General features: G+C 46.2%; 1 protein-coding gene across 2 annotated transcripts in view; it reads left to right on the top strand.

The window, feature by feature from the left end:
* PNPLA7 (patatin like phospholipase domain containing 7) overlaps positions 1-26,388 on the top strand; it is a 135,761-nt gene that overhangs the window by 32,810 nt on the left and 76,563 nt on the right. For both annotated transcript variants that reach the window (XM_058818113.1, XM_058818112.1), the window contains exons 16-20: positions 288-365; positions 1,179-1,384; positions 8,212-8,343; positions 11,613-11,736; positions 25,052-25,165. In XM_058818113.1, coding sequence (XP_058674096.1) covers positions 288-365; positions 1,179-1,384; positions 8,212-8,343; positions 11,613-11,736; positions 25,052-25,165 — 654 coding nt within the window. The remainder of the gene's footprint in view (positions 1-287; positions 366-1,178; positions 1,385-8,211; positions 8,344-11,612; positions 11,737-25,051; positions 25,166-26,388) is intronic.

Here is a 26,388-nt window from a genome sequence, read left to right as displayed (position 1 = left end):
GAAATTGATGAATGGAAAATCCTTAAGAATCCAAATGTGATCAATTCAAATAGATCAATTAAATCACACCTTAATGTATCAATTAAATCACACCTTTTTTCCTCTTCTGGAAGAAATATTGGGTGGGTAGAGAATTATAAAAATAGGTGCCATATTTTAAAGAGATACAAGTACTTGTAAAATAGTCTTAACTGTTGTTCTTACTTTATTTGGGTGGTTCCTCACATTCTGGCACCTTTACCTGTGCACAGAGCAGTAAATTTTACCTCCACCCTTTTCTTCTCCAGAATCCTGCCCTGCTGAATGGCAAAGTGACACTGCACCAGGTCACTGCTGGCACTGTGCTGTCCAGGCAGGGGGATCAGGTGAGTCTGCTCAGTCTGTGCCCCTCCAGGAGGTGTTTATACACATTAATGGAAATAAAACATTCCCACCTGTCCCTTCCCAAGCCACCCCTTCTGGAGGTGAAGGCCCCAGCTCTGGGCCCTCCTGCTGACAGGACAGGGCTGCAGCACAGCCAGGGTGGGGCTCTGGGTGTTGTCAGCTCTGATGGACCTCGTGGGAAGGTGTGGGGTCATCCTTCATCTTCCTCAGGAGCTCTGGGGACTGGGAAGCCTCTCAACCCTGCACTTTGGGCTTTTATGATGCTATCAGTGGCAGTAAAGCCCTCATAGAAAACCAATCCAGCATTATTTGTTGATAGCAAAGTGTGTTTAGGATGTAACAAGCTTCATTTATAATAATCCTGTGTAAATAGAGGAGCTTAAGCAAAGCAGATGATGGGCAGCTGCAGTTGCACTGCTGGGCTCTGCCCTGCTGACCTGCCATGCCCCTCATCGTGCAGCTGTGATTCCCCATTATCTCCTCCTCTCCTAGTTCTGTTGTTATTCCTTGATATCTCAGGATGCAGCCTTCATTTTTCACAACCACCCAAAGAGAAATGCATTTTTCAATATTGTGCCTGCTTAGTTTTAAATATTCATACCCTGCTTTTAATAATTCACTATTGTATCTTATTTTACCACCTAATTGTTCAAAAGCTATAGGGGAGTTTTCTGGGAAACAGATTGGTCATGATAGCTCTGTCACTGGGATAATTGCTTTTAAAATCTGGGGGGGGGATTTTAATTGAGCTCTTTTTTTAATTTTGTTTTATTTTTCCCTCCCATTTGCTCCAGGATGTCAATGTCTGCTTTGTGGTCTCTGGGATGCTCCATGTGTACCAGAGGAAGATTGACTCTGAGGAGGACACCTGCCTCTTCATCACCCACCCTGGGGAGCTGGTGGGGCAGCTGGCTGTGCTCACTGGGGAGCCCCTCATCTTCACCATCAAGGCCAACAGAGACTGCAGCTTCCTCTCCATCTCCAAGTCCCATTTCTATGAGTGAGTTCTGCCATTCAAACATACGTAGATCTGGGATTTTTAAAGTATTTTTTAGAATTTTTATTACTGTATTGAACAAAGGGGCAGGGGAGTGACTGTCCCCCTGTGCTGGGTGCTGGTGAGGGGCCACTCATCAAATCCTGGGGTTAATTTTGGGCCACTCAGTGCAAGAAGGACATGGAGGGTCTGGAGCCCCAGGAGGGGCTGAGGGAGCTGGGCAGGGGCTCAGCCTGGAGCAAAGGAGGCTCAGGGGGCCCTTGTGGCTCTGCACAGCTCCTGACAGGAGGGGACAGTGGGACAGGTCAGGCTCTGCTCCCAGGAACAGGGACAGAAGCAGAGGGAATGGCCAGGGGAGGTTCAAGTTGGATTTTTGGAATTATTTATTCACTGGAAGAATAGTTGGACATCTCAAGAGGCTGCTCTGGCAGTGTGGAGTCACTGTCCCTGGAGGTGCTCCAAAAAACGTGTGAACACCCAAGATGTGGCACTTTGTGATAAGGTTTAGTGGGCCTGGAGGCATTCAGTTAAAGCTTGGACCTGATGACCTTGGAGGTCTTTTCCAATAGCAGTGATGCCATGGATTTAATCCCAGTGTTGGATGTTTGTGCTGCTGCAGGTGCATCCCACAGCAAACCATGTTTTTATGGGGTGGGTATAGGAGTGTGGTCCCTCTCTCAGGTGGTTTAACTCCAGCAAGGAGCAATTCAGGGAACGTGACAATATTAAATGGCTTAGAGAAAAGTCTTTGTTCAAGGCCTATAGAGCACTTAACCCAGTGGGGTGGGAATTATGGCCCAAGTTTCTCATATACTTCATAATTCAAATGAAAAAATCTGCCCAGAGCCTGCACTTTGCTTGGTTAATTGCTGCTTTGGCCAAGCCCTTTGTCTTGGATTAATTATTCCTTTTTGCTGGAAAACCTCCCCAGTTCTGTTCCCAGACAGAGCCAGGGAGTTGAGTGTGTTATGAGTGATTGTTGTGGGTGTAACTGTGGGGTTTTAATGCTCACTTATAGAACTGGTTAGAGAATAATTCCCCTACAAGACAGGTTCCTTCCTGGACCTTGGAAGTAGCACCTGATTTGGGATTTAATGCTTAAAAGGAAATACAGGTAATTAAAAATGCAATATGATGGCTGTGGTTAGCCTTGTTGCCAATAATAATGATTAATGCCCTTGATTTACTCTGTGATCTTGTCATTTAGAGATAGAATTAGTTCACAGACATCATTTGTGTCTAATGCACAATCTCCTTTTCCAGCTTCTGGAATGTTCCATGAGTCCTGAGTTACACAGAGCACTTCTGGGGGTTTGTTGTGTTTTGTAGGCCACTGTGATGTCCATCTCTGCACAACCTCCTCCTTTCTAAGCAATTGTTGTTGTTGTTTGTGTTCCTGACCAGCTCTGTCCCAGCATCCTCACTGTGGGATTTTGGTTTTCCCACCCCAGGCAGAGGCCGTGGAGCTGAACCTGCTGTGCTCAGCAGGTGCTGCTTGATGAGCTGTGTTCTTCCCAGGCTCTGAGGTGCTTGTCAATTCTTTGGCCTAATTTTTGAGAGATGCTTCCCACTTGTGCCATTCCGTGTGGTTCCAGGCTATTTCTCCTAAACAGCCACTTTTTCTCTCTGTCTTTTCCTGCTGTTGTTTTCCTGCTTGTTTCTGGCTTCAAATTTCATTTTGTTGTCTCAGCCAGCCTGGCAGATTCCACCTATTCCTCTTTTTTTTTTTTTTTTTCTTGTTTTTTTGCTACTGAGGACTGGATTCTTTCTCTTTTACTGAAGCTCATTTTCCTGAGATTTCTCTTCTCTCTCAAGAACTGAATTACCTCCTGTTAATTCCAGATTACCTTTCTGCTCCCATTGACCCCTTACCAGTCAGGGATCAAGACCCATAAATCTATCACCTCATCATTATTTTTGGGTCCTTTCCAAATCTTTCTTTTTCTCCTTTAAAGTCTATTATCTGTTCTCTCAATTTTACAAGCTCTGTGATATTCCACCATTTCATCTTCACAATTCGTCCTGAAGCCCAGGCTTTATGGCACTTCTGGGCCCATATTTAAAAGTGACATTGGAGAAGGGCTTTGAAAAGCATCAGGTTTCTTCTGGTGCTTCATTTTTGCTTTGAATTCTATGAGAAAGAAAAACTTGTTAATAAAATAGGATGTAGTTCTTTTTGTCATTTTAATGTAAATTCTATGTTCATAGTTCCACAATGTTCAGCTTTCTCCTTTGCCTGGAATCTCAGAGGAATTATTTTTATCTTAATTTGTTCATTTTTTCTCTTAGCTTACAGACTAGGTGAAATTTGACAAAAACTCCTGTTATTCTCCAAAATTTCATTCTTCTTTTCCTGTCACATGTGTTTCCTGTTTTCCTCTGTGCTGCCCTGTGGAACACTCTGTGTTTTTTCTCAATAATTAATGAGAGGGTGAAGCAGAAAGGGCTCAGTGGTTGTCATGAGGCAAAGAGCACAGCAATGGAAGGAGCTTGGGGTGGAGAATTGAGTGTTGGATTAAATCTTTCCCATGAAAATCCAGGGCAGTGGAATTTCTCCTTTTTTGTGCTGCTGGCTGTAGATGCAGAGTGCATGTCCAGGGGTGGCACAAGCTGGTGGTGCTGAATCCAGGGCTGATTCCATGGAATGTGCCTGCAGTGCTCTCAGTGTGCAGCTCCTGGAATCAGGAATCAAGTTGTCACCAGGATCTTCTGGGGGAATACATTCAGGATCTGCGCTACCAGTGGCTCTCTCACATTTTCTGCTTCCGTAAATTTCACACTTCAGAGGTTTCATCATATGCACTTGCCAGAGAAGCAGGAAAGCTTTGATTTTTATTTGGTCTTGCCAGCTAAGCTGAAAATCCCATTGCAGCCACATCCCCAAGAATATCTGCAGAAGCTCCAGACTTTGACAGAAACTGCTTAGCCCTTATTGTTACACTTGGTGAGCTTTCTAGTAAAGAATCCTCAAAGTCCCTTCAGAAACCTCTGTAGTGCAGAGCTTTGGATTTTAATTTTCCCAGTACCTGTGCCAAACAGAAGATCAGGGATGTAAATGCCCACGTGAGAGGAAGGAAACTGGGCTGATAATGGGGGAAAAAAACCTCTTTTCTCTTCTCCTGCATAAGGGTGGGTCTCACCTTCTGTGTTAATTCTCTTGTGGAAGCTGCATGGAGCTGAGGGACATGAGAGATCTCCAGGTGGAAATAATGAAGCTGTTAGTTTGTATTTTGGATGCATTAAATATTAAGATACATATTATGAGGGAGGAAACGAATAAATGGCTTTTATTGATGACAGCAGACAGCCTGTGTGGGAAGAGCCTTTGAGGGCTAAATAAGCATGTGGAGTAAAACCAATGAGCTAAACCATCCAGGAGTTTTTAGGGGCTTTATTTAACTTTTGAATCTGCTGAGAAGGATAGGGCTGGGTGTTTTCCATGTGTCTGTTGGTATCTTGGTTGGGATGGCATAGAAAAATCAGGGCCAGAGAAGAGGGTCAGGAGAGAAAAGCTGTCCTGCTTTTTGGTAATGGTGTTTGTTGCTGGATCTTTATGTGTTGTAAATGTAAGAGCAAGTGTTCATTTTAATTTACCATGGAGACATTCAAATGCAGGTGTGTGAGTAGGGTGAGTTCAACATGAAATAGGGATATGTGCCCGTGGATCTCTGCGCTTTCAATTCCAGGGCTTTTGACTGAAGTTTTAGGCTCCATTATTGCAGAAGCATGAATTGGAGCTCTGGGTGAGGAGAGCATTGCTGCCCCACAGTCCCTGCAGCTCTGGGGCTCTGGCTGCAGCAGTGGCACCCATGAGGGACAGTTCTGGTGTTGGAGAGACTCCAGGGCAGGTTCTGTGCCCCACCCAGGCACTACAGAGCTCCTGGGGAGTCTGCTTGTGTTGTCTGTCATGGACTGTGGATCTCTGCTTGGGCTTTCTGTGATTCTGCAGGGTTGCAATGGTCCATAAGAGCTGTAATCCAGTTAGGGAACAAGGAGTGGCAGTGCTCCTTCCACACCTTTCTCTCTTCCTCAGTTATTTAGGGTGAGATTAGATCCACAGTTGACATGATTTGTGCTCAGAGAGAACACAAAAAGGAGATTTTCTTACCAATCTGGCACCTTCCTTGTGAAGGGAACATGGATGTAAAAAACTGAACAACGATCCTCAGGAGGTTTCAGGTGAAGGGTGAAGTAATCTTCAGTCTAAAAATAAGGAGAAATTGGATATTCCTGGCATTCCTGCAGCTGGAGCAGCCCTGAGAGGGAGCTGGGGGTGCTGGGGGTGAGAGCTGGAGCTGCCCCAGCCCTGAGCCCCCCTGAGCCCTGGGCTGAGCCCAGCGTGGGCAGCAGGGCAGGGGGATTGTGCCCCTGTGCCTGTGCCCAGGTGAGACCCCACCTGCAGAGCTGCCCCAGCCCTGGCCCAGCACAGGGAGGAGCTGGAGCTGCTGCAGAGATCCAGAGGAGGCTCCAGGGGGATCAGGGGATGGAGCAGCTCTGCTGGGAGGAGAGGCTGGGACAGCTGGGATTGTGCACCTGGAGAGGAGAAGCTTTGGGGGGACCTCAGGGTGGCCTTGCAGGGCCTGGAGGGGCTGGCAAGAAACATGGAGAGAATTTACAGGGGCCTGGAGTGCCAGGACACAGGGAATGGCTCCCACTGCCAGAGGGCAGGGCTGGATGGGATATCGGGAATTGGGAATTGTTCCCTGTGAGGGTGGGCAGGCCCTGGCACAGGGTGCCCAGAGCAGCTGTGGCTGCCCCTGGATCCCTGGCAGTGCCCAAGGCCAGGCTGGACACTGGGGATTGGAGGACCCTGCTTGTCCATGAGCAGGTTTCCTGCAGCTCCCTCACCTTTCTGTGTGCATTTCTCATGCTGGGGCTGCAGACACAAATTGACTTCTTTGTGAGATGTTATTTCTTTTTGGTGAAATAACTATTTTTTAGTAGTCTGCCCTTGATGCTGCACAGGGAAGACAAGCTGCCCTAACAGGCAGAACAGCCTGACATGTGTGTGATCCATTCACCCCTGGGAGTGCTTCAGGAGGTATTTGAGTGCTCACTCCCACACTGACAGGGTGAAGCAAGCTTCAGTCTAAAAAGGAGGAGAAATTAGACATTCCTGAGCAATTCCCAGGTGTCTGTGAGATTTTTGCTAGGCCTCACAGTCACTGTGGAGTTTGAGGTTGTCCTGGCACAACCTTCTCAGTTTTTCAGTTTGAGGAACATACTGAATTATATGGTGTCTTTATTATTAGAGACTTTTAAGCATGACTAAAAACATTCAGTGTGAAGATGGGGAGCTTTAATAGAAGATATTTCAGCTCTTTGTGGTCTTTGCAAGAGGGAAAAGGGAATATTTGAAATGCAGAGCAGGTGTTTTATTTTTAAGCACCTCAGACTTTACATATAAAAAGATTCTGATGTGATATGTGGGGGAAACTGAGCACGAGCAAAGGACTGAGATGGGCAGAGCAGCAGGGAGGGAAGATGCTGAGGACAGGATGAACATTTTCCTGAGTCAGGAGGGACCTGTGTGAGGGGAAATGAGGAGAGTGGCTCATACACAACAGTGTCACAGACATCTTTTATGAAAAAGCCTTTCCTTAGCATTTTTCCTCCTGAGAAGCTGAGAAGCCTCAGGAACAAAATGTAAACAATGATTATCTGCTGCTGTGGAATGCAACAGGTGCATCTGGGATTGGTCTCATGTGGTTGTTTGTAATTAATGGCCAATCACAGTCAGCTGGCTCGGACAGAGAGTCCAAGACAGCTGCCTTTGTTATCATTCCTTCCTATTCTATTCTTAGCCAGCCTTCTGATGAAATCCTTTCTTCTATTCTTTTAGTATAGTTTTAATATAATATATATAATAAAAAAATAAATCAAGCCTTCTGAAACATGGAGTCAGATCCTCATCTCTTCCCTCATCCTGGGACCCCTGTGAGCACGGTCACACAGGAGCTCACATGGCTCCTGCCCATCCTGCTGCACTGGGAGAGGGAACTGGGGCAGACAGCAGGACTGGCATCCTGCTCTAGGACAGTGCCAGCTCTCAGTGCCATTTATGTGGGCTGGGTTGAAGCTGGGCAGCCCCTGTTTGGTCAGAGTGCCTGGTGAGAGTGGTGGTGGCAGGGCTGGCAATTTCTGCCCAGCTGCTCTGGGATGTGGTGCCCGTGGGTCTCGGGTTTTGGTTGATAATTGCTGCCCCAGATGTGCAGGGTGTCTCTGCTCCAGCCCACACAGCTGAGGAACGAGTCTGGACTCTTCACTTTTCGGTCTTGAGGTTGTTTATTAATTCTTATCTATAAAATTTTCTTTCTGCCCAGCTGAGATCTGCTCAGCAGGGCAGCCACAGGCACTCTGTGCTGTCCTTTTATACTACAAACTACATATAACATATTTACACTTAATTCCCAATACCCATCACCTGTGTTAGACAGTGAGCTTCTACTCTAAACCCATCCCAAAGTGCCAACAGCACTGCAGAAAATGGAGAACAAGAAGAAGGAGAAAGGCTGGACACACCCAGATTCCTCCATCTTGTCCCCATAACCCCCATACCAAAAATCCTAAAATCTACATTTTCACCCTGTGATTACTTTGTTATTACACCATTCGAACCTGTGTGACTTTCATGTCCTCATACAAAGCTGGTAACTTGCTCCAGGGGTCAAAATCAAATCCCCAGGTGCTCTGGGCTCTGTGCCAGGGTCTCTGAGCCCCCTGGCAGGGTCCTCAGCAACTCTGGACACCCAGAGGGATGCACTGAGCTCTGACATGTGGGCTGCTGTTCTTGTTGGTGGAGGCTCAGTAACTCTTTGTTTTTTCCTCAGGATCATGAGGGAGCAGCCCAGTGTGGTGCTGGGGGTGGCCCACAGTGTTGTGAAGAGAATGTCCCCCTTTGTCAGGCAGATTGACTTCGCCCTGGACTGGATGGAGGTGGAGGCTGGACGAGCTGTTTACAGGTGAGATGTGGACAAAATTGTGTGTTTGTTGAAATTTTCCTGCTTCATGAGCTGTGCTGCCTTGGGGATGTGTAAATTGAGAACCTCAGGCTGTATTTATCAACCATTCCATTTGTTTTATTTGTTTGCCTATTTTGAGATTATTTTCTTTCTGCAGTCCCTTCAACATTGCTTCAATCTCTTGTCTCTACATGTTGCTAAATTATTTTATACTATTCCTCATATTTTCTGTTGTTTTGGCAAGCTTTTTAAGTGATACAATTGATTAAGACACAGTTCCATGTTCTGGTGGTAGTTTCTGCATTGTTGAGGGTGCAAAGATCTATTGCTCAGAGGTTTTCAGCCTTTCTGAAACAAACAGCCAAACTCAAAGGTAATTCAGTTAGGCTTTTTCAGCAGTAAATTGAAAATAGGAATTTTGTGTTTAAGGGGCAAAAGTTACCTTGGGAAAACTTATTTTTATGGATATGTACTAGGATGCAATTGAGCTGTTATGTGGTTGCTGCAGTGGTGGGAGAGTAACAGTTTAATTAGAACATGATCTGGATAATTGTAATTTTCATAACCATACCTGCAGCACCAATGCCAATGGAAGTTTTGGATTACTCTGTGCATCAAAACACTCCTAGCTGTCAATATCTTGTTAAAATCTTCTGGAATTCCTTGCATTTGTTTAACTCCACCACCAGAAGTGTGACATTCCCAGCAGCACTCCTAATTGTGCCAGCAAAAAAGTTCTTGGTGGAGAAAAGTGTGTGCACCAAATCTGGAGCCACTTGGGGATCTTGCTCTTTGACCTGCAGAATTTCCTCTGCTCATCCACGTTGAGCTTGCAGTGGGAATGAGCTCCTGAGTAGCAGCAATGAGCCTGTGCTGTCCCCTGGGGCCTGCTCACACCCTGGTCATGCCCTGCCAGTCCTGGCATGGAACCCCACACTGCCCTGGCTTGGAAAGGACCTTAAAGCCCATCCAGGGACACCTCCCACTGTCCCAGGTGCTCCCAGCCCTGCCCAGCCTGGCCTTGGGCACTGCCAGGGATCCAGGGGCAGCCACAGCTGCTCTGGGCACCCTGTGCCAGGGCCTGCCCACCCTCACAGGGAACAATTCCCAATTCCCAATATCCCATCCAGCCCTGCCCTCTGGCAGTGTGAAACCATTCCCCCTCGTCCTGTCACTCCTTATCTGAGCTCCCTGTGCACAGCCTGTGCATTTACACATTAAACCCATTTCCAGTCACCTTTTAACAAGTTCTTGCTTCATTTCTCATTTGCTCATTAGATATCAATTAAACACTTCCCTGCATCTTCCACACCAGGCAAAGAAAAACCACCAACTTATCCAAAACCTCCACATGTATTTGCTGAACAGGGACTCTATCAAAAGGATGACCCCTATGCAGGGAGAAATTATGCACCTGACTCCATCTTACCAGAAAGCTAATTAATTACTTTATTGTACTATATTATTCTATATTATATTGCACTATATAACATTACATCTAAACTGAATCTGCCAAGCACTCCACTGCACACCATTGCACAGAGTCCTGTGAGTGGCAGCCAACAGTCCCAACACACACACACACTTGGCCCTTATCCTGGTTTAGGGCAAATTTGGGAGAAAACCTCCAAAGGGGCCCCTCCAGAAAGCAAACCCACATGGCTTCTCCCCCCAAATGGTTTGGGAAGAATTCCTCAGAGAGAAGTGAAAAGAACCTGTTTATTGAACAGGCACAGCACCTCCAGCACACAGAATGAACAATACCAGCTGACACCACTCTGTCACTGCTCTGAAAAAGATGACAAATTCAGAAAGTCTCTCTTGGGGGTGGTCGCTCTGTTCTCAGTCCCTCCTGTGCTGGGGCAGCTGCTGCAGCCACAAGGTGCAAACTCTCGGTGTTCCCAGGGCCCAGTCTGGAGCAGGCTTGAGTAGGTCCAAAAAAGGGAAAGGAGAAACAGTCCAGGAAGAAATTTGGACTGCTTAGCTAAACTAGCTAATGAGCAGAAGCAAGAGCAAAGCAAAAAGCAAAGCCAAAAGCAAAAGCAGCACCATGCACTGCCCTGTCTGTGTGTCCCGCCAGCCATGGGGGAGTGGCTGATAAGAAACCAGAACAAAACATTCACTCTTCAGAGCCAGTCTTGAAGGCACAGAACAGATATCCAGCATAAACACAGGAATGGGGATACAAACATCATAACATCACCCTAGGACAGCCCTGTTGGCCAAGGAAACAAAACACCATCACTCTAAACAATCTCCACATTGCATTCTACTTTGGCACAACACAGGCACAGCAAATGAGGTAAGAATTGTTTTCCATTTCTCTGAAGTTCAGGGAATGTGAAACCCAGAAATATTCTTGGGAAGAATTGTGATTTTCTTTGTGAAGAGAAATGTGACGCCATTCCTTGATGCTGGTCGTTGTTGTTCTCCCTGCAGGCAGGGGACAAGTGTGACTGTGCCATTCCTTGATGCTGGTTGGTTGTCCCTGCAGGCAGGGAGATGTTGGAGAAGATGAAACAGGAAAGCCTTATAAATATAATTGCCTGGCTAAAGATTTTGAGAATATGGAAACTATAAGCGAGATTGAAATGAAAGCAGCTTTAAGATACCTTAATTACTGAACAATGGAAAACAATGGTGTGGGCAGCTGAAGGTGATCCCCTTTTGATGGAACAACACCCTCTGCTTGCAGACAGGCCCAAGGGTCAGAGCAGACCCTACAGCTTGGCAGAAGGAGCCCAAAGAGGAGGTTTTAGGGTTTAAAATGTAACACAGTGTGGTAATGTAATGATTCTTATAGGCTGTATGTAAATGCTATAGGATTTGTATCTTGTACTAGATTGGTTAGTGAGAATTAGAATGTTCAACACAGAAGAAGATTTATTGTATTGTAACGGGAACCTCGCTCTCTTATTCTTTTGCTCTCTCACCCTCTCATCCTCTCTCCCCCTCTCTTCTCTCAGTCCTGCTCTGAGCTGTGTTTGGCAGCTCCCAGCAGGGCCCTGCACCCAGGCCCTTTGCAATAAACCCCAAGTTCCAGACCTGGCTGCAGAGATCTCTCATCTCCATCCATCCCCACCATCCTACCCCTGACGCTCCCTCCTACAGGGAGACAATTCAGCCTGTGCCATCCCTTGATGCTGTTGTTGTTCAGCCTGTGCCATCCCTTGATGCTGTTGTTGTTCAGCCTGTGCCATCCCTTGATGCTGTTGTTGTTCAGCCTGTGCCATCCCTTGATGCTGTTGTTGTTGCTGTTGTCCCTGCAGGCAGGGGGACAAGTCAGACTGCACGTACATCGTGCTGAACGGCCGCCTGCGCTCCGTGCTGCGCATGGACGACGGCAAGAAGCACCTGACCGGGGAGTACGGCCGGGGGGACCTCATCGGAGTGGTGAGAGGGGCCTGGCCCTGGGAAATGGGGTTTGCTCCCTGCCAGACACACTCAGTGCTGCTCCCATCCCTCAGGCAGCTTTAGGGCTTCCAGAGTTGAAAATATGGGAGGCTTCTTTCAGACGGGGAAGTTTTTATAGCGTTTGGCGAATGGGGTTGAAAAGAAAGATAAACCCAAAAAAGGTTGTGTTTTCATTCCTGCCCAGTGCTCTTCTGTGCCATGGGTTACTTTCCTCCTCTTTCCTATTCCAGCATGTTAAATTAGGGCTGGAATAATTGCAGGAATGTGCCCTAACTGGGGATTTGAATAAATTCAGTGCCACAGAAGGAGCCAGTTTGGATGAGCCTCACCCTGGAAGTGAGTGGTCCAACCTCCTCAGAGTTAGCAGAGCTGACTTCGAAGCTTTGTCAGGCTTTTCAGGGAGTGTGTAATTATTATAGCTATTAAAGCAACTGTTCATTTCAGAATTGTTGTATTTATCCATATTTAATTTCTCTCTTATGTTCGTTTTTTGTTTCTCAGACCTAGTTTTGTTTCTCAGACCTAACAGCAGAAATAGGAGTCATAAATATGCATGGCTTGTTTGATTTTTATATTTAAAATCAGAAGATTTCTGAAGTTCTGAGCTTGTTGTTCAGGCCCTTTTCTGCTTTCTGAGCTGAAAACTAAGCACTGAAAATGTATCTGTTTATAGGCAGAATTAGCATAGCTCTGAAGCCGTGTGAATTGGGATTAGTTCTATGGGAAGAAATTCCTTTTTATGGGAATGAAGGGGAAGGATCCTGAAGCTCCCCTTAGAGAGCTGATCCAAAATTTTGTCTGTGGGGTCCATGAGGCAGTTTTGGTGCTGCTCCCAGCAGAGACAGGGCTGGGCTGGGCTGCTGCTTGCCCCATATTTGATATTTCCACAGGATTTAGGAATCTGTTCCCACACTCAATGGGATTGTGTTGGCTTGGGATTGTGTTTGGAGAAGCAGGTCACTGCTGGAATGTGCTTCTAACACAATTTTTATTTGTTTTTTTAAATTTCTTTGGGATACTTCATTAAAGGTAAAATGACATGGTTTGACAGGAACTAAAGCTGACATCTTCTGTGACTAATCACAATGGTGTGAAGCCTTTTGGGGTGTGAAGAAGGGATTGTCAGTGTCACATCCAGGCATTTTCCTGCTTTCCTCTGCCTGTGGTGTTCTGCAGCTTTTCACTGTCAAGCTCCTGGAGTTTTGCAGAGTTCCCAGGTTAAAAACAGACCTGTTCTACTTTCTGAGAGCAGTTTTGAGTGACAGGGCAGCAGATGGTGCTCAGAGGGTGGGCAGGCCCTGGCACAGGGTGCCCAGAGCAGCTGTGGCTGCCCCTGGATCCCTGGCAGTGCCCAAGGCCAGGCTGGGTGGAGCAGCCTGGGACAGTGGGAGGTGTCCCTGCCCATGGCAGGGGTGGCACTGGATGGACTTTCAGGTCCTTTCCCACCCAAGCTTTTTTACAATTCAGTGTTTCTAGGAAATGGCCTAAACTTCACCTCTCTGTGCAGGTTTTTCCAGGCTGGCCCAGCTGTTTCTCTGGGCAGGAAGGAGGAGGTGGGTTGGTGGAAGGACTGAGCTGTGTTTGCTGCAGCAGGGCCTTGTTTGCTGTGAGTGCCCAGGCAGGGCTACAGAAATACCCCTGCAGTTTGTGCCTAAAGCACACAAGTCCCTGTTTTGGATCCACGTTGTGACATGAATCACGTTGGAGACTTCAGTGGCTCTGTGGACGTTGTCATCTCCTTCCTGCCCACAGCTCCCAGCCCCACTGACTCACTCTGCCATTTGTTGGAAGTGTCTCCATGCTCTGGCTGCCTTTTGCAAACATGGGGGAGGATCTGTGAAGAATGCCAGCATTATTTCAGAGGGCATTAGCAAAGCGATATTTTTGCTTTTTAAAAGTTTTGTTTATCCCCTTCTGCAGAATCTGTTATAAACCTTTAAAAACCTGCTGAAGGGTTGGGGTTTTTTTTCCCTGACATTAACATAATTGGGGTTTTGGGTGCTTGCAGGGAATGAAAGCAGCAGTTGGTGTTGGTAATTGGTGTTTTGGTGAACTGGTGGCTTTGATCCTCCCTGAACACCTCCTCTGTCACCCCTAATTGTGAGCACCAACCAAACAGAGAGCCTTGTAGTCCATGGCTTTTTGTTTAGTGTCTCTGTGTCAGAACTTTAAAATGCCATGTGTCATTTGCATAGGAGATGGGGCTGTGCCATTGCTGCTTGCAGGAGCCCAGCAGTGCAGGATGAAGCCTTCCAGACAGGATGTTCATTTCCAAGCGTGTGCCTGCGCTCCCGGGGCTCAACTTGCGGCTCAAAATGTTTTGTTCCCTGCACTGACTCAATGGCATCTGTTCCTGAGGTCTGTCAGTGCAGGGCAGAAGAGCAGGCTAGAAACTGAAGTTTCCTTCCCTGTGGAGTTGCTTGAGGAGCTGACAAGGACAGTTCTGTCAGGGGAGAAGGATCCTGACTCTCAGGGAGACATTGTGGAGGGACACTGGCTGCTGCTGGCCCTAGTGATGGGCAGCTCCAATCACTGTATCTGGTCACAACTCAGTTTAGAAACTTCCAAGGAATTTTTAAAGGACAACGATGAATCTGTTAAATCATTCCCTCCCTGCTGAAATACAGTTGACGTAAGTCTTGCTTTCAAGAGACTAAGATTTGACTCATTTAGGAGAAATCTTTTAATTTGGTGGTCCATTGCTGTAGATGCACATAGGGAAAAATGTTGGAATGTGAATTTTATCTACCAGCTAAAGGGTCATGTTTCTTATTTTATTATCATTTCTGCCATGCCCTGGGTGATCCCAGAGGAGGTCAGAGGAGACATTTGTGTGTTGATGGAGTGGAAGGGCTTCTCTTCACCAGCTACTTGTTTAAAATGCTTATCTTAGTCTCTCAGTTCTTTTCTTGATGTTGCTGCTTTGGTTTTGATCTTGATTAACCACTGGAAATTGTAGTTTTTACTCTTGTTTTCTTGATCTCATTAGCACTATGTTGTGTGTGAGAGAGGATTCCTTTTAAATTGATTTTTGTGCCTATCAATAGCAGGTGTTGGCCCAGGCTCTGAGGTTCTGTCGTTCCTGGCAGTGCTGCTGAGGCTGGGGCAGTTCTCCCCTGGTTTGTTCGAAGCTGCAGGGCAGGTTCTCAGAGCACAGGGTCACAACTCCAGGCCTGTGTTGAGGTGGCTGTTCTTTGCTTTTTGCACTCTTGGGAGGACAGCAGTGGGTGAGGAGAAGGCAGCAAACCCATCAGAGCCATTCCTCAGAGTAATCTGCTGCTGGATTGAAGTTGTTTGTGCACTTCAAACATCTGCAGGGGGATGGAACCTTCAATGCAATGGGGTTTTTATGCAAGGCCACCTTTGTCTTCATTGAGTTCTGAAGGATGATTGTGGTGTTGGGGAGATGCCTGAATGTCAGACAAATCTCAGAGTTAACTCCAGATATTTTCCAGAGCTGGGTTTTTAGGTGGTGTAAGCTGGGTTCACTGGAAACCCCTCCCAGGACATGTTGTGTGCAGGGTCTGACCCAAAACCAGTCACCTTTCCAAAATACCTGCTGAGGGGGGAAGCTGCAGCCATGTTTTGATTAATTCAGCACCTTTTCTGCTTCTCTTCAGCAACCAGAAAGTTCCTCTTGTCAGGAGGGCTGCACACCATGACTTCTGAGTGCAGAAAGTGCTGAACAAGTGCAGAAAGGCATTTATGTGCACTGACTCTTGGAACACAGGGAGAAACTGCAGAAAAGAACCCTCAGCTGCCAGTGCTGCAGCACACTGATCCTGCTGGGCAGGAAATCCTCTTTTACATTCTTAGAAATAAGACATTTTAAATATTTTCAGATGTTAAGCTGTTTATCTAATTAAGACAGCTAAATGGCCATGGCTTTTTTTTCTCTCTAAAAAGTTGAAACCCAAGAAAAATCTGTAAATGGCTTATGATTTCCTCAGGGGATTGGAGCATTGTCCTTTGGAAATGTAGCACTGTTAGAAATCTTTAATTGCTGTGTAATCCTCAAAGGAATCACACAAAGGGAACTATCAGGATTACACTTGTCAGGCTTTTGTTCTTTATCAGTATTAATGTTATCAGGCAGCTCCAAAGCCAGCTGAATGTCACTGCACCCTCCACATTAAGGCTGCTTTGCTCTGCCTTTTTAAACATGTGGATTTTTTTTACCAATTCCTTGTGTTTTTGTGGTTTTGTCAAACCATGACTACTGCATGTGCTGAAGCTGTAGGATACTACAAAGCTGTTTTAGGTGGATTCAGATTATTGGCACCTCAGGCACACTGTGCACAGGCTGCACTTGAGGGAATTGGTGGTGGGTGAGGTTCAGGAACAGAGCTGGAAGAATGGTCCTGGAAGGGATTGTTCTCTTTTCATCTTTTCCCCTCTCTCTCTTGGTAATTTATTACTAAAAATGATTATTTTCCTAGCAGCATCTTAGGTGTGAACTCATATTTTAAACAACCAACAAAAGCAAAGCCAAAAACTCCAAACCATCCATTGAAACCCACAAACAGCAACCCCCCCCAGTATTTGCCAGCCCCAAAGGGAGGCAGAGGGAGCCTGAGGGATGAGTTCACATTTGCACCACTGAATTAGTGTCAGAATGAAATGAGAAGCTGTGTCCTGATTTCCAAGCCCATCTTGAGAGTGTTTTTGTTAAACCCAAATGGCACAGGGCTTTATGTGCTTGATGTGCTGGACCACATTATTTTTTGAGTATGGGGAGCTCTGGTGACAGACAGTGATGGAAATTGTGACCTGCTGGGTTCCAGACAGGTGATTTCATGTGTTGGACTGTCATTCCTTGGGATATTGGGTGTCTCCTTCTGCTTCCAGCTGAAGTCTCTTGTGATAATTCCAGCTATCAGCTCACTCTTGATACACACCCTGATCCCCTGCAGGACAGTTTTTTATACCCCTTCCCTCCTTCTCCTTTCTGTCTTCCATTTTGAGGGATGCCACATGGAACTGGGCTGGGAACAGCAAAGGCTAAAATTGCATCCATCCCCTTGAACCCTGGAAAATGCACAAGGCCGTTGAAAATTTTTGTTTTCCTTGGTAGAACATTCTTTTTTTTTTGGCAAGCATCATTAAATAAAAACCACTGAGATAGAGAGACAGAGATAAAAGTGATCCTTGTTATCACCACCAGAATGCTTGGATGGCTCTGAGTGGTGGGAGCAGAGTGCAGTGGAGGTGGCAGGAAGGATTTTTGGGGGAAGAGCCAGCAGTGAAGGGTGGGGAAGGGTCCCTGATAAAGCTCCAGCCAGCTTTGGGACTCTGTGTGAAGCTGAGTTGAAAGGAATTGGATCTCTCCCTTCTAGGGGGTACCTGAGCAGCTCATCATGGGTTGTTCTCTCTTTTTCTGTTCTGGAAGTTCAGGTATCATTCACCCAAAGAGGAGCAGCCTGCCCAGGGCACTGCCCTTGCAGATCCTCTTCCATCAGCCTGGTGAATGTGATGGTTTTGTTGGGTGTTTGGTGTGGGTGTCTCAGGTGGCTTCTGACAGGGTTTTTGGTGGTGGTTGGACTGTAATGTTGGGTTTAGGGCAACACAACATGCGTGCAACTTCAGATCTCTCCTACAGCCACACGTATACAAGGAGTAAAACTGAAATACAGGAGGCTGAGCTTTTCCCAATTCCCTTCCTAGCTTAAATCTTCCTCTTCTTTGTCCCTTAATGATGTTCTCAGCTGCAACAGGACTGTCATTGCACAGCTACAAAGTGCAGGCTCAGTCCTTTGGGGAGAACCTGTGGGATGACTCCATCTGCCCTAATTACAAAGCACAGCAAGCTCAGCCTTGTTTCATTTTCACCTGTATTTTAGATCTGCTCTTGCATATAGCCATGTACAGATACACAAGACTTCCATGCACGAGTGTGTGTAAGCCTTTCATGGCTTTTTAATACATTTTTCTATTAAAAATTGAGGGAGGGAGGTTTGGATTCCTCTTTGCACACAGCAGAAGGGCTGGCTGTCCTCAGTCACGGGGTGAGCTTGGCACACAGGAGATGCAGAAGGTGGTTGTTAGAACAACTTTAGAGAGTACATGGTGTTCTGAGTTCATCCACTGGCACTGCTCCCACAAATAGCATCGATTTGCAGTTTGTCTGGTTGCTCTTCCCACTCATTCACTGCTTCCAGCAGTGTCTCCTCCTTTGTCCTTTTCTGATACAAACAAGTTGATATTTCAGGTCTTTCTGAGCTGGGGCTGGAGCAAACACTGTTGGGATGAGCATCCTCTGGTGCTCCAGGTGCAAATGAGCTGGAGAAGGGTGTGAGGGCAGCGTGTTCAAGCCAAAAACAGTCAATGTTCCATGTGGTGTTGGGTTGGCCTCTGTGTAACGTTGGTGATGTTGCCTCACTGGATTCAGTTGCAGCAGCAGCTCCTGCCCTGCTCTGGACCAAGGCACTGCTGTGACAATGCACAGGTGGCTCTTCCAGTGCTGATGTTGGCCGTGACATACAGGTGTGCTACCTGTCAGCTGCCTCTGTCCCTACTCCAGAGCCCCCTGAACTGGCAGCAGATGTCAGTGTTGGTGTTTCTCCTCCATATCCCTCCCTGGGTGTGTGCCCTTCCATTCCTGTCCTCTGTGTCCCCCCTGTGCTGGCCCTGCCCCAGCTGAGCTGGTGGCTCTGTGGAGAGCCTGTGCTGGGCTGTGGATGAGTGGGGTGGGTGTTTCAGGGTGGGGGGATCAGCTCTGGCAGATTGTCTCTCCAGAGGGGGGGTGGGTGTCTGTGCACCCCCAGTGTCACACAGTTGTGTCCCTGTGAGGGCAGACCCTGCCTGTCCTTGGTGCTCCCGGTGGGAGCCAAGCCTGTGCTGGAGACAAGACAATACAAGTGTCAGGCTAATTACCAGACACTGATTGTGGCTGTCTTGGAGGAGAATTTGGAAAATGAGATTGCACAGAATTCACAGAATCACTGGGTTGGAAGAGACCTTCAGGATCATGGAGTCCAACCCAGCCCCAACCCCTCAACTCAACCCTGGCCCCCAGTGCCACATCCAGGCTTTGTTAAACACACCCAGGGATGGGGACTCCACCACCTCCCTGGGCAGCCATTCCACAATATCACCCTTTCTGTGAAAAACTTTTCCCTGCTATCCAGCCTGAATTTCCCTTGGCACAGCTTGAGGCTGTGTGCTCTGGCTGTGTCAGTGCTGCTGCAGACAGAGCCCAGCCCCAGCTGAGCACAGGCACCTTTCAGGAGCTGTGCAGTGATGGGGGCAGCCCTGAGCATCCTTTTCTCCAGGCTGAGCACCCCCAGCTCCCTCAGGGGTTCCTCACAGGGTTTGTGTTCCCAGCCCCTCTCCAGCCTCGTTGTCCCCTCTGGATGCTCTCATCTCAATGTCCTTCCCAACCTGAGCTGGACACAGTTTAAGCTGCATAATTTAATAATCCTTGGGGTCCTGACCTGCTTCCCAGGATCTCCTTGTACCTGGTGCTTTCCCCTGTGTGCTCTTACACAAGGGTCTGAAGGAGGCTTCCCTTGGGGAGGAGAGATTGCTGCTTTTTGTGAGCTGGTAGCAAGGAAAAATCAATGGGAAAAGAAGAAATATGATGTGTGAGAGAATGACAGATTCTTGGTTGGAGTGGTGGCCATAATGAAGAGGAACTGAAGAAGTGCATTACAAAATGGATGGGAAGGAAGAGCCAGGAGTGTAAATGTGCTCCTGGCTGGAGGCTGGGGAGAGCAGGCCTGTGGCTCTGAACATTTGCACTGGACATGTCTCCTCATGCACTAGATCTGCTTGAACTCTCACTTGAGAAGAAATAATCTCCACAAGAAACTACTTGGAAACAATCTGCATTTTTAGTGGCTGCTGACTGTGAGAAAAGTCACCCAACACTTTGTTAAATTCTGGAGAAGCAACATTTTCCTGCCAGCAAATTACCTGCCCTACAGCAGCCCCAGTTTGCTCCAGGAAGTCTCAGAGCAGCAGAACTGTGCTCATCACATACCAAAAATTAAGCAAATAAAGTGATTTCTTGAATGCAGCTCAGAAAGGAATTTGTACTTGGAGCAACTGGCAGAAGATGCCACTTGCTGGTTTTCACTTCCCAACTGTGTCATTTGGAAAGCTGTAAAGAACTGTTAGGAATGACTGTTGGAAATGAAGTCAAAAGAGGTCATGAGAGTATAAATTGCTTTTCCCCTCCCTGTAAAAGATTTACAGCAACACTTTTTTTTCAGGAAGAACTTGTAAGGCAGGGTTGTGAATCATGTGCATCGTATGGGACGGAGGCAGCAAAACCTGGTTTTGTCACTGTTTGATACTGAGCTAAGAGAAGGTGTGGGAATCATGGTATTCCAGACTGGTTTGGCTTTAAAAGGACCTTAAAACTCATCCAGTTCCATCCTTCTGCCCCTTCCACCTGATTGCTCAAACCTCCTCCCTGTCAGAATTCACTGGAACAGCACAAAGAGCACAGGTCTGATTTTAGGGGTTTTTTTTTAATGGGAGCTGTGATGTTTTTATTTCTTTTGTTATAGGAACAACAGAATCACAGCAATGCAGGAGGGCTCTCACCCATGGCCATATCATGATCAGTTATCCAGAACCACGGGGTGTGTAACACTGGAAATGGTTCTGTGCTCTGTCATTTGAATTATTCCAGCATTTGAGACACTGTTCCTGTGCAATTCCCCCAAAATAGAGGCAGTGGAAGTGAAGGCAGTTATGGATGGCAGATTTCTGAGGGTGGGCTGGAGATCCAGAGGGATTTTGAGGATGGGGAGCCAAGGGTTGACCTTGGAGACAGAGGAGTGGTGAAGGGAACACTGAGCATTTTTGCAGGGCTGCTCAAACAAAGCACAGCAGGATTTCAGAGAGATGGAGTTCCAAGTGAAATTAGCACTGCAGTGTGGGCCTGCTGAGTTTATTGCATGAGAGAAAACCAAACAACACCAGATAATGAGGAGGCAAAGAAAAGAGCAGAGGTGGGCTCAGCAGTGAGGAACTCCAGGAAAAGCAGAGAATTCTTGGAGGGAGAGAGGAAAAACAACAACAACCATGGCAAATGCAGGAAACTCTCTGAGAGAGAAGCCCAGAAATGGGCAGTGAGGTGGAACTTCCTTAGAGGCTTGTGAGGAAGGAGGAGGAGGAGTGGATGTGACATGAGGAGAACAGAGAGGTACAATTGCCTCGAGCAAGAGAAGGATTGTGTTGGCCTGAGTTGAAGTGGGAAAGATTCCACTGGTTCTCTCTGCACTGGAGCAAATGCTGTGCCCGTGCTGGTGAGGATGAGTGATGCTACATTCTCTCCAGTCAGGTTCAATAAGATCTGAAAGATAATAATGGTATTTCTTGAAACATTTGGTTATTAATTGTACTGTGGAGGTGGTTTTGTGTTGTTTGCTGCAGCTGTGGTGGCTGATCAGAATGTTAAATTTCCCTTTTTGTGACCAAGGAAATAATGCTACAGTCTTCTGATCACAAGTGGATTTTGATAATTTTGAAGTTCAAGCTGGATCTCTGAGTCTTGTACTTTTACAAACCTGGAAAAACAAGAAAACCTGTTCCAAAGGTTCACTGGGCAGAAGACTTGAATGTGGTTTAAGATTGAAATTATTTTAAATACTGATATGGCATGAGACTTCTGGTTTTTCCTAAGCAAGAAGAAAAATATCCTAATCTCAAATATTAATTAAAATTAATAGTTTAATATATTTAATATATATTAAATATATTTTAATACATTTAAAATTAATATATTAAAATAATATATTAAAATTAATTAGTTGATATCTCAAATATTAATTAAAAATACAAAATATTAAAATTTAAAAAAATTAAAAATACAAAGTAAAAAGGTGTTATTTTCAAGGGAGAGCTGCAACTCAATGCTAGAATGTTTTTGATCTCCAAAGGAGATGGGAATAACCAAAACCAAATGGGTTTGGCAGATTTCCATGTGCAGGAAATGTAGAACCAGTGCAAAAAAGGCTCTGTAACCACAGGGTGTGAAGAGGGGAGAGTGTGGTCAAAGTTCAGAATCATCCTGCAGATGATCCAAATGAGAGCCCTCACCCTTCAGTGAAGAGGAAGTATTTAATTAATTATTGAATCCCAGAATTATTTAGTGAGAAGGGACCCTAAAGCCCACCCAGTGCCACCCCTGCCATGGCAGGGACACCTCCCACTGTCCCAGGTGCTCCCAGCCCTGCCCAGCCTGGCCTTGGGCACTGCCAGGGATCCAGGGGCAGCCACAGCTGCTCTGGGATAATTAATAAGTGAATAATGGGGACTGTTAATAAATACAGAGATTGGGAACTCAGGTGATTGTACCCAAGGGGAGAGCACAGTGTGAATTTCCTTGTGTGCAGTGTCTGGGACACAGATATTTTCCGTGCTGGAATACTGGGGTGTATTTCAATGAAAATATCAAAGATTTCCATAGTACCTGTATGTAAGAGCAGTCCAAGGTGCAATTTCTGTAATCACTTGGGAATTGCAGTCAGCACTTGCAGGGGTCTCTGGGACTGGTGGTGGTGCAAATTTGGATATTTGAATGGCTCCTTGGGAAGGAGGTTTGGAAAAGGTCTCCCTGTGCCCTCTGCTCTGTCAAAAAGACAAAGTTCCACTTGGGAGCTCCAAAACCCTCCCTGTGGCTGTGTTTAAAGTTAAAATTTAATTGCCTTTTCTACAAATTTACAAATTTCATCTTTTCTGAAAGGCTCAGGAGCCCCTTGGAGCACAGTTGGTTTTATGCTCTCATATATCACAGAAATTGTGGCAAAGGATCTCGGACAGTTTGAGCGTTTTTCTTGATACAAATTAAACTCAGTCAGGAGCTGAGAGGAAAGGTTTGATTTTAACAGCTGAAACTCTTAACCTGCTTTCAGGAGGAGGAAGGTAAATTACAGAGCCAAGAACCTGTGATAAAAACCTGGTAATAGGGGAGGGAGATAAACCAGAACATCTTATACAGCCCTTTGGGGAGCCTTTAGAAGGTTTGTTTCTCCATAAATGTATGTACAAAGATGATTTTTTCTTTGCCCTTCTATATAATTAGTTTAAAATGTGATGACAGAGCAAAACATCCCTGGAACCTGAGCAAAAAACAAAAGCAAAGCTGGGGTTTGCAAAATGAAGGTGCTTTAAATTTCCCTGTGCAGTTTTGCATGCAGAGCAGTTGGTGCTGGTGAAATCCAAGTTAATATTTGCAAGTTGATCTCAGTTTTCTGCACTAATGGCAAGTTTTTGAGCTCAGGATATTCTGCTTGGCTGGATTATCCATTTTGTGAGCATGGAGCCTTCCAGGGAGGGATCTTGGTGGAAGTGGGATCACTGAGCTATGTGTTTTGCACAAGGCATATGATAGTAATAATAGTAGTAATAATAATAATATTTTCATATCTGGTACTCATTTTGTGTGTCTGAACCCATGGTAGTGTGAGGAATTAATTGCTTCTATTGGAATTTACTGTCAATATAAGTTTTGAAAAAAATCGTGAAAGAAAGCCCCAAAAATTAATCAAACAAATAAAACCATCAACCCCCCAACTTCTAAACAACTCAAACAGCTCTAAGCTGTTATATTATTTATTTCTTTTTCTAGTGGAAAATTAATAATGCAAAGTCATGTTCACTTTGATTTGAAATGTGAGTAAATTGCAGTTAGGGAGGGATTTTTCTGTTTGTGTTTTAACCTCAGTAATTACAGCTGCTACAGCAACAACCATTCTTTTGGAAATGGCTGATCTATGGATTTTAAGCCCAATAAAAGTTGTCTGCTGCTAGAACTCCCAGGATGGAGCACCAGGCTGTTGCTGCTGGCTCTGGGGATGCTGCAGGATAAGGCACTGGCCATGAGAAGAGACTCCAGCAGGAAATTGCATTTCTGCATTTCCACACAGCACAAGAGGCAGTGGCAGCTCTGGGGCAGGTGGGGATTTGGGCAGCAGCTGCATTTTGGGTTTTTTTACCCCAGGTTGTTTTATATGGTGGCAGAATCTCCATAAAGGAGCAAATCTCTGTATTAACTCTCTTTGTGTCACCATCTTCTTTATACTTCTACTGTCAATAAAATAGACGTTTCTAGGTGGAATAATTGGGCACTGGTCAGGGAGGTGTGTTCTGGTGTGTGTGGATTTTCCTTGTCTGGACACAGCCCTGAGTGACTGCTTGAGCAGGGAGGTGGGACTGGATCAGCCTGAACCATTCTGGCATTCCTCTTTACACAGCACAGGCAAACATAAATATGTAAAAAAATTTTAAATAATGGAAAAGCAATGCTCATTTTTGGCCCAAATGTGCTGATTTGCCCCTAGAATCCCAGGCTAGTTTGGGTTGGAAGAGACCTGCAAGCTCATCTTGTTGCCACCCCCTGTCATGGGCATGGACACTTTTCACCACCCCAGGTTGCTCAAAGCTCACCCAGCCTGCTCTCACCACTTTTTTTTTTAGTTTTTAGGAAATCTCAATTATTTCAAGGTCATTAGTATTCAGCTTCTAGAATAAAATGGAAATGTTTCAGGGTGGCATTGAGGAAAGAGGGAGCAGTAGAGAAATAGGGTTTTCTTGGCTCTTGGATGGCTTTGTCACCATTAGCACCGAGGGGTGGAAATCTCTCAGGGCTGCTGTGGTGCTGAGTCCACTCTGGAGACTCCCTGGAGCTGTGGGTTCTGATTCTGTGAGGAACTGCAGCTGTCCCATGGCACAGGGGTTTGGTTGTGGCAGCTGTGGTGCCCTGGGTGACACCCCTGGGACAGGCAGGGCTCTGCTCCAGCTGTGAGGGAGCAGCACAGGGGTCCTTGGGAAGGGCTCAGCTCCTTGGTGCTGCTGTTTGGTGTTTGGTACAGGCTGGGAACTGTCCCTGGTGCTCTGTCCCTCATACTGTCCCTGGTGTTGTCCCTCATGCTCTGTCCCTGGTACTCTCTCTGTCCCTGAAGCTCTGTCCTTGGTGTTCTGGTGCTCTGTCCCTGATGCTCTCTCCATCCCTGGTGCTCTCTCTGTCCCTGTGCTCTGTCCCTGATGTCCTGTCCCTGTCCCTGAAGCTGTCCCTGGTGCTCTGTCTGTCCCTGTGCTCTGTCCCTGATGCTGTCCCTGTGCTCTGTCTGTCCCTGTGCTCTGTCCCTGATGCTGTCCCTGTGCTCTGTCCCTCATGCTGTCCCTGATGCTCTCTCTGTCCCTGGTGCTCCCTCTGTCCCTGAAACTCTGTCTCTGATGCTCTCTCTGTCCCTGGTGTGCTGCCCCTCATGCTCTGTCCCTCATGCTGTCCCTGATGCTCTGGTGCTCTGTCCCTGTCCCTGACTGTGTCCCTGTGTTGCAGGTGGAGGCCCTGACCCACCAGCCCAGAGCCACCACGGTGCACGCCGTGCGGGACTCGGAGCTGGCCAAGCTCCCGGAGGGGGCCCTGATCTCCATCAAACGCAAATTCCCCCAGGTAAGGCAATTAAAAGCATTTTCCTGGCTCTCTCCAAGGATGTCTGGGAGGCTCAGGCTGCCTGTTAGCACCACATCCTCTAGGTTTGCTGAGTGATTGATGAATTCTGAGGAAACGCTGCGTGCTCCTGGTCTGCCTGAGCGGATCCATCCCAGACTTCCAGCAGCTTTCCTTGCTCTGTCCTCCCATCAGCTGTAGCAGGTTTTTAATGCAGGGCTGCTTTGTGGATCTGGGAGGAGTTCTGCTTAAATGCAGGATGTTAGCAAAGTGGAAATCACTTAGTGCTACTGATGGGAAATGCAAGTTTGGCTTCTAAAATCCCTTAATAATGTCATTCATTCCTCCTGGGGCTCAGAGGAAGAGAAGTTATCTCCATTCCAGTTATGTCCATCCCAGTTATCTCCATCCCAGTTATCCCCATCTCAGTTATCCCTCTCACAGTTATCTCCAACTCAGTTATCTCCATCCCAGTTATCATCTCCATCCCAGTTATCTCCAAGGCTCCACCCTTAGTTCTCTGTACCTTTATTTCCACAGCTTTGATATTTGGGAGGTGGTTTCCCTCTTCCTGCCATTTTAGGTTGTGAATCCTCCTCCTGCAGCTGCCAAATCTGTCTGTGACTCTGATTGCCCCCTTTGAATCCATCAGCTCATCCATCTTCTTTAATTCACTTGACATATCTCTCTCCTGCAAATTTGGAGACTGACGGACTTGAAATTTAATTCTTTTGTCCCTAAGTGCATCAGGGACATTATACTAAGCACTAAATCATTGCATTGGCCTCACAGGCAATTCTTTAATGCTGTTACTTCACATTATTTCTGATTTGTCATTTTGCTGTCTTGAAGACCTAGGCTTTTTTAAAAAACAAATTTCTTTAAAAAATCCTGCAAAAATAATAAACCTGATTTAAATACTTTATTCTCTTGCTTTCCTAGCACCTATAATATTTTTTTTAAACTGTGCAATATAAAGCCTCAATTCAGGCATTTTCATGGTAGCAAAATGGTGGAGTTTTATCTGTGTTATTGCCAGGAGAATTTAATTATGACAATAAGTGTTCAGAAGTTATGTCAGTGACAAATAATCTTTCTGGTTTCCCTGTAAGGATTATTTTTGCTCAAGTGTTTCTGAATTTCTGTTGGGGCTTATTAAGGAACTTCTGGTCCCTGGAGCTCATTTGAACAGACCTGTGAGTTTATTCCTCTCTATTTAATGTGAT

This window comes from Ammospiza caudacuta, chromosome 21 (genome assembly GCF_027887145.1).
Source record: "Ammospiza caudacuta isolate bAmmCau1 chromosome 21, bAmmCau1.pri, whole genome shotgun sequence".
Taxonomy (NCBI): domain Eukaryota; kingdom Metazoa; phylum Chordata; class Aves; order Passeriformes; family Passerellidae; genus Ammospiza; species Ammospiza caudacuta.
Note: the sequence above shows the minus strand (reverse complement) of the source record. Positions and strands in the feature narration are given on the sequence as shown.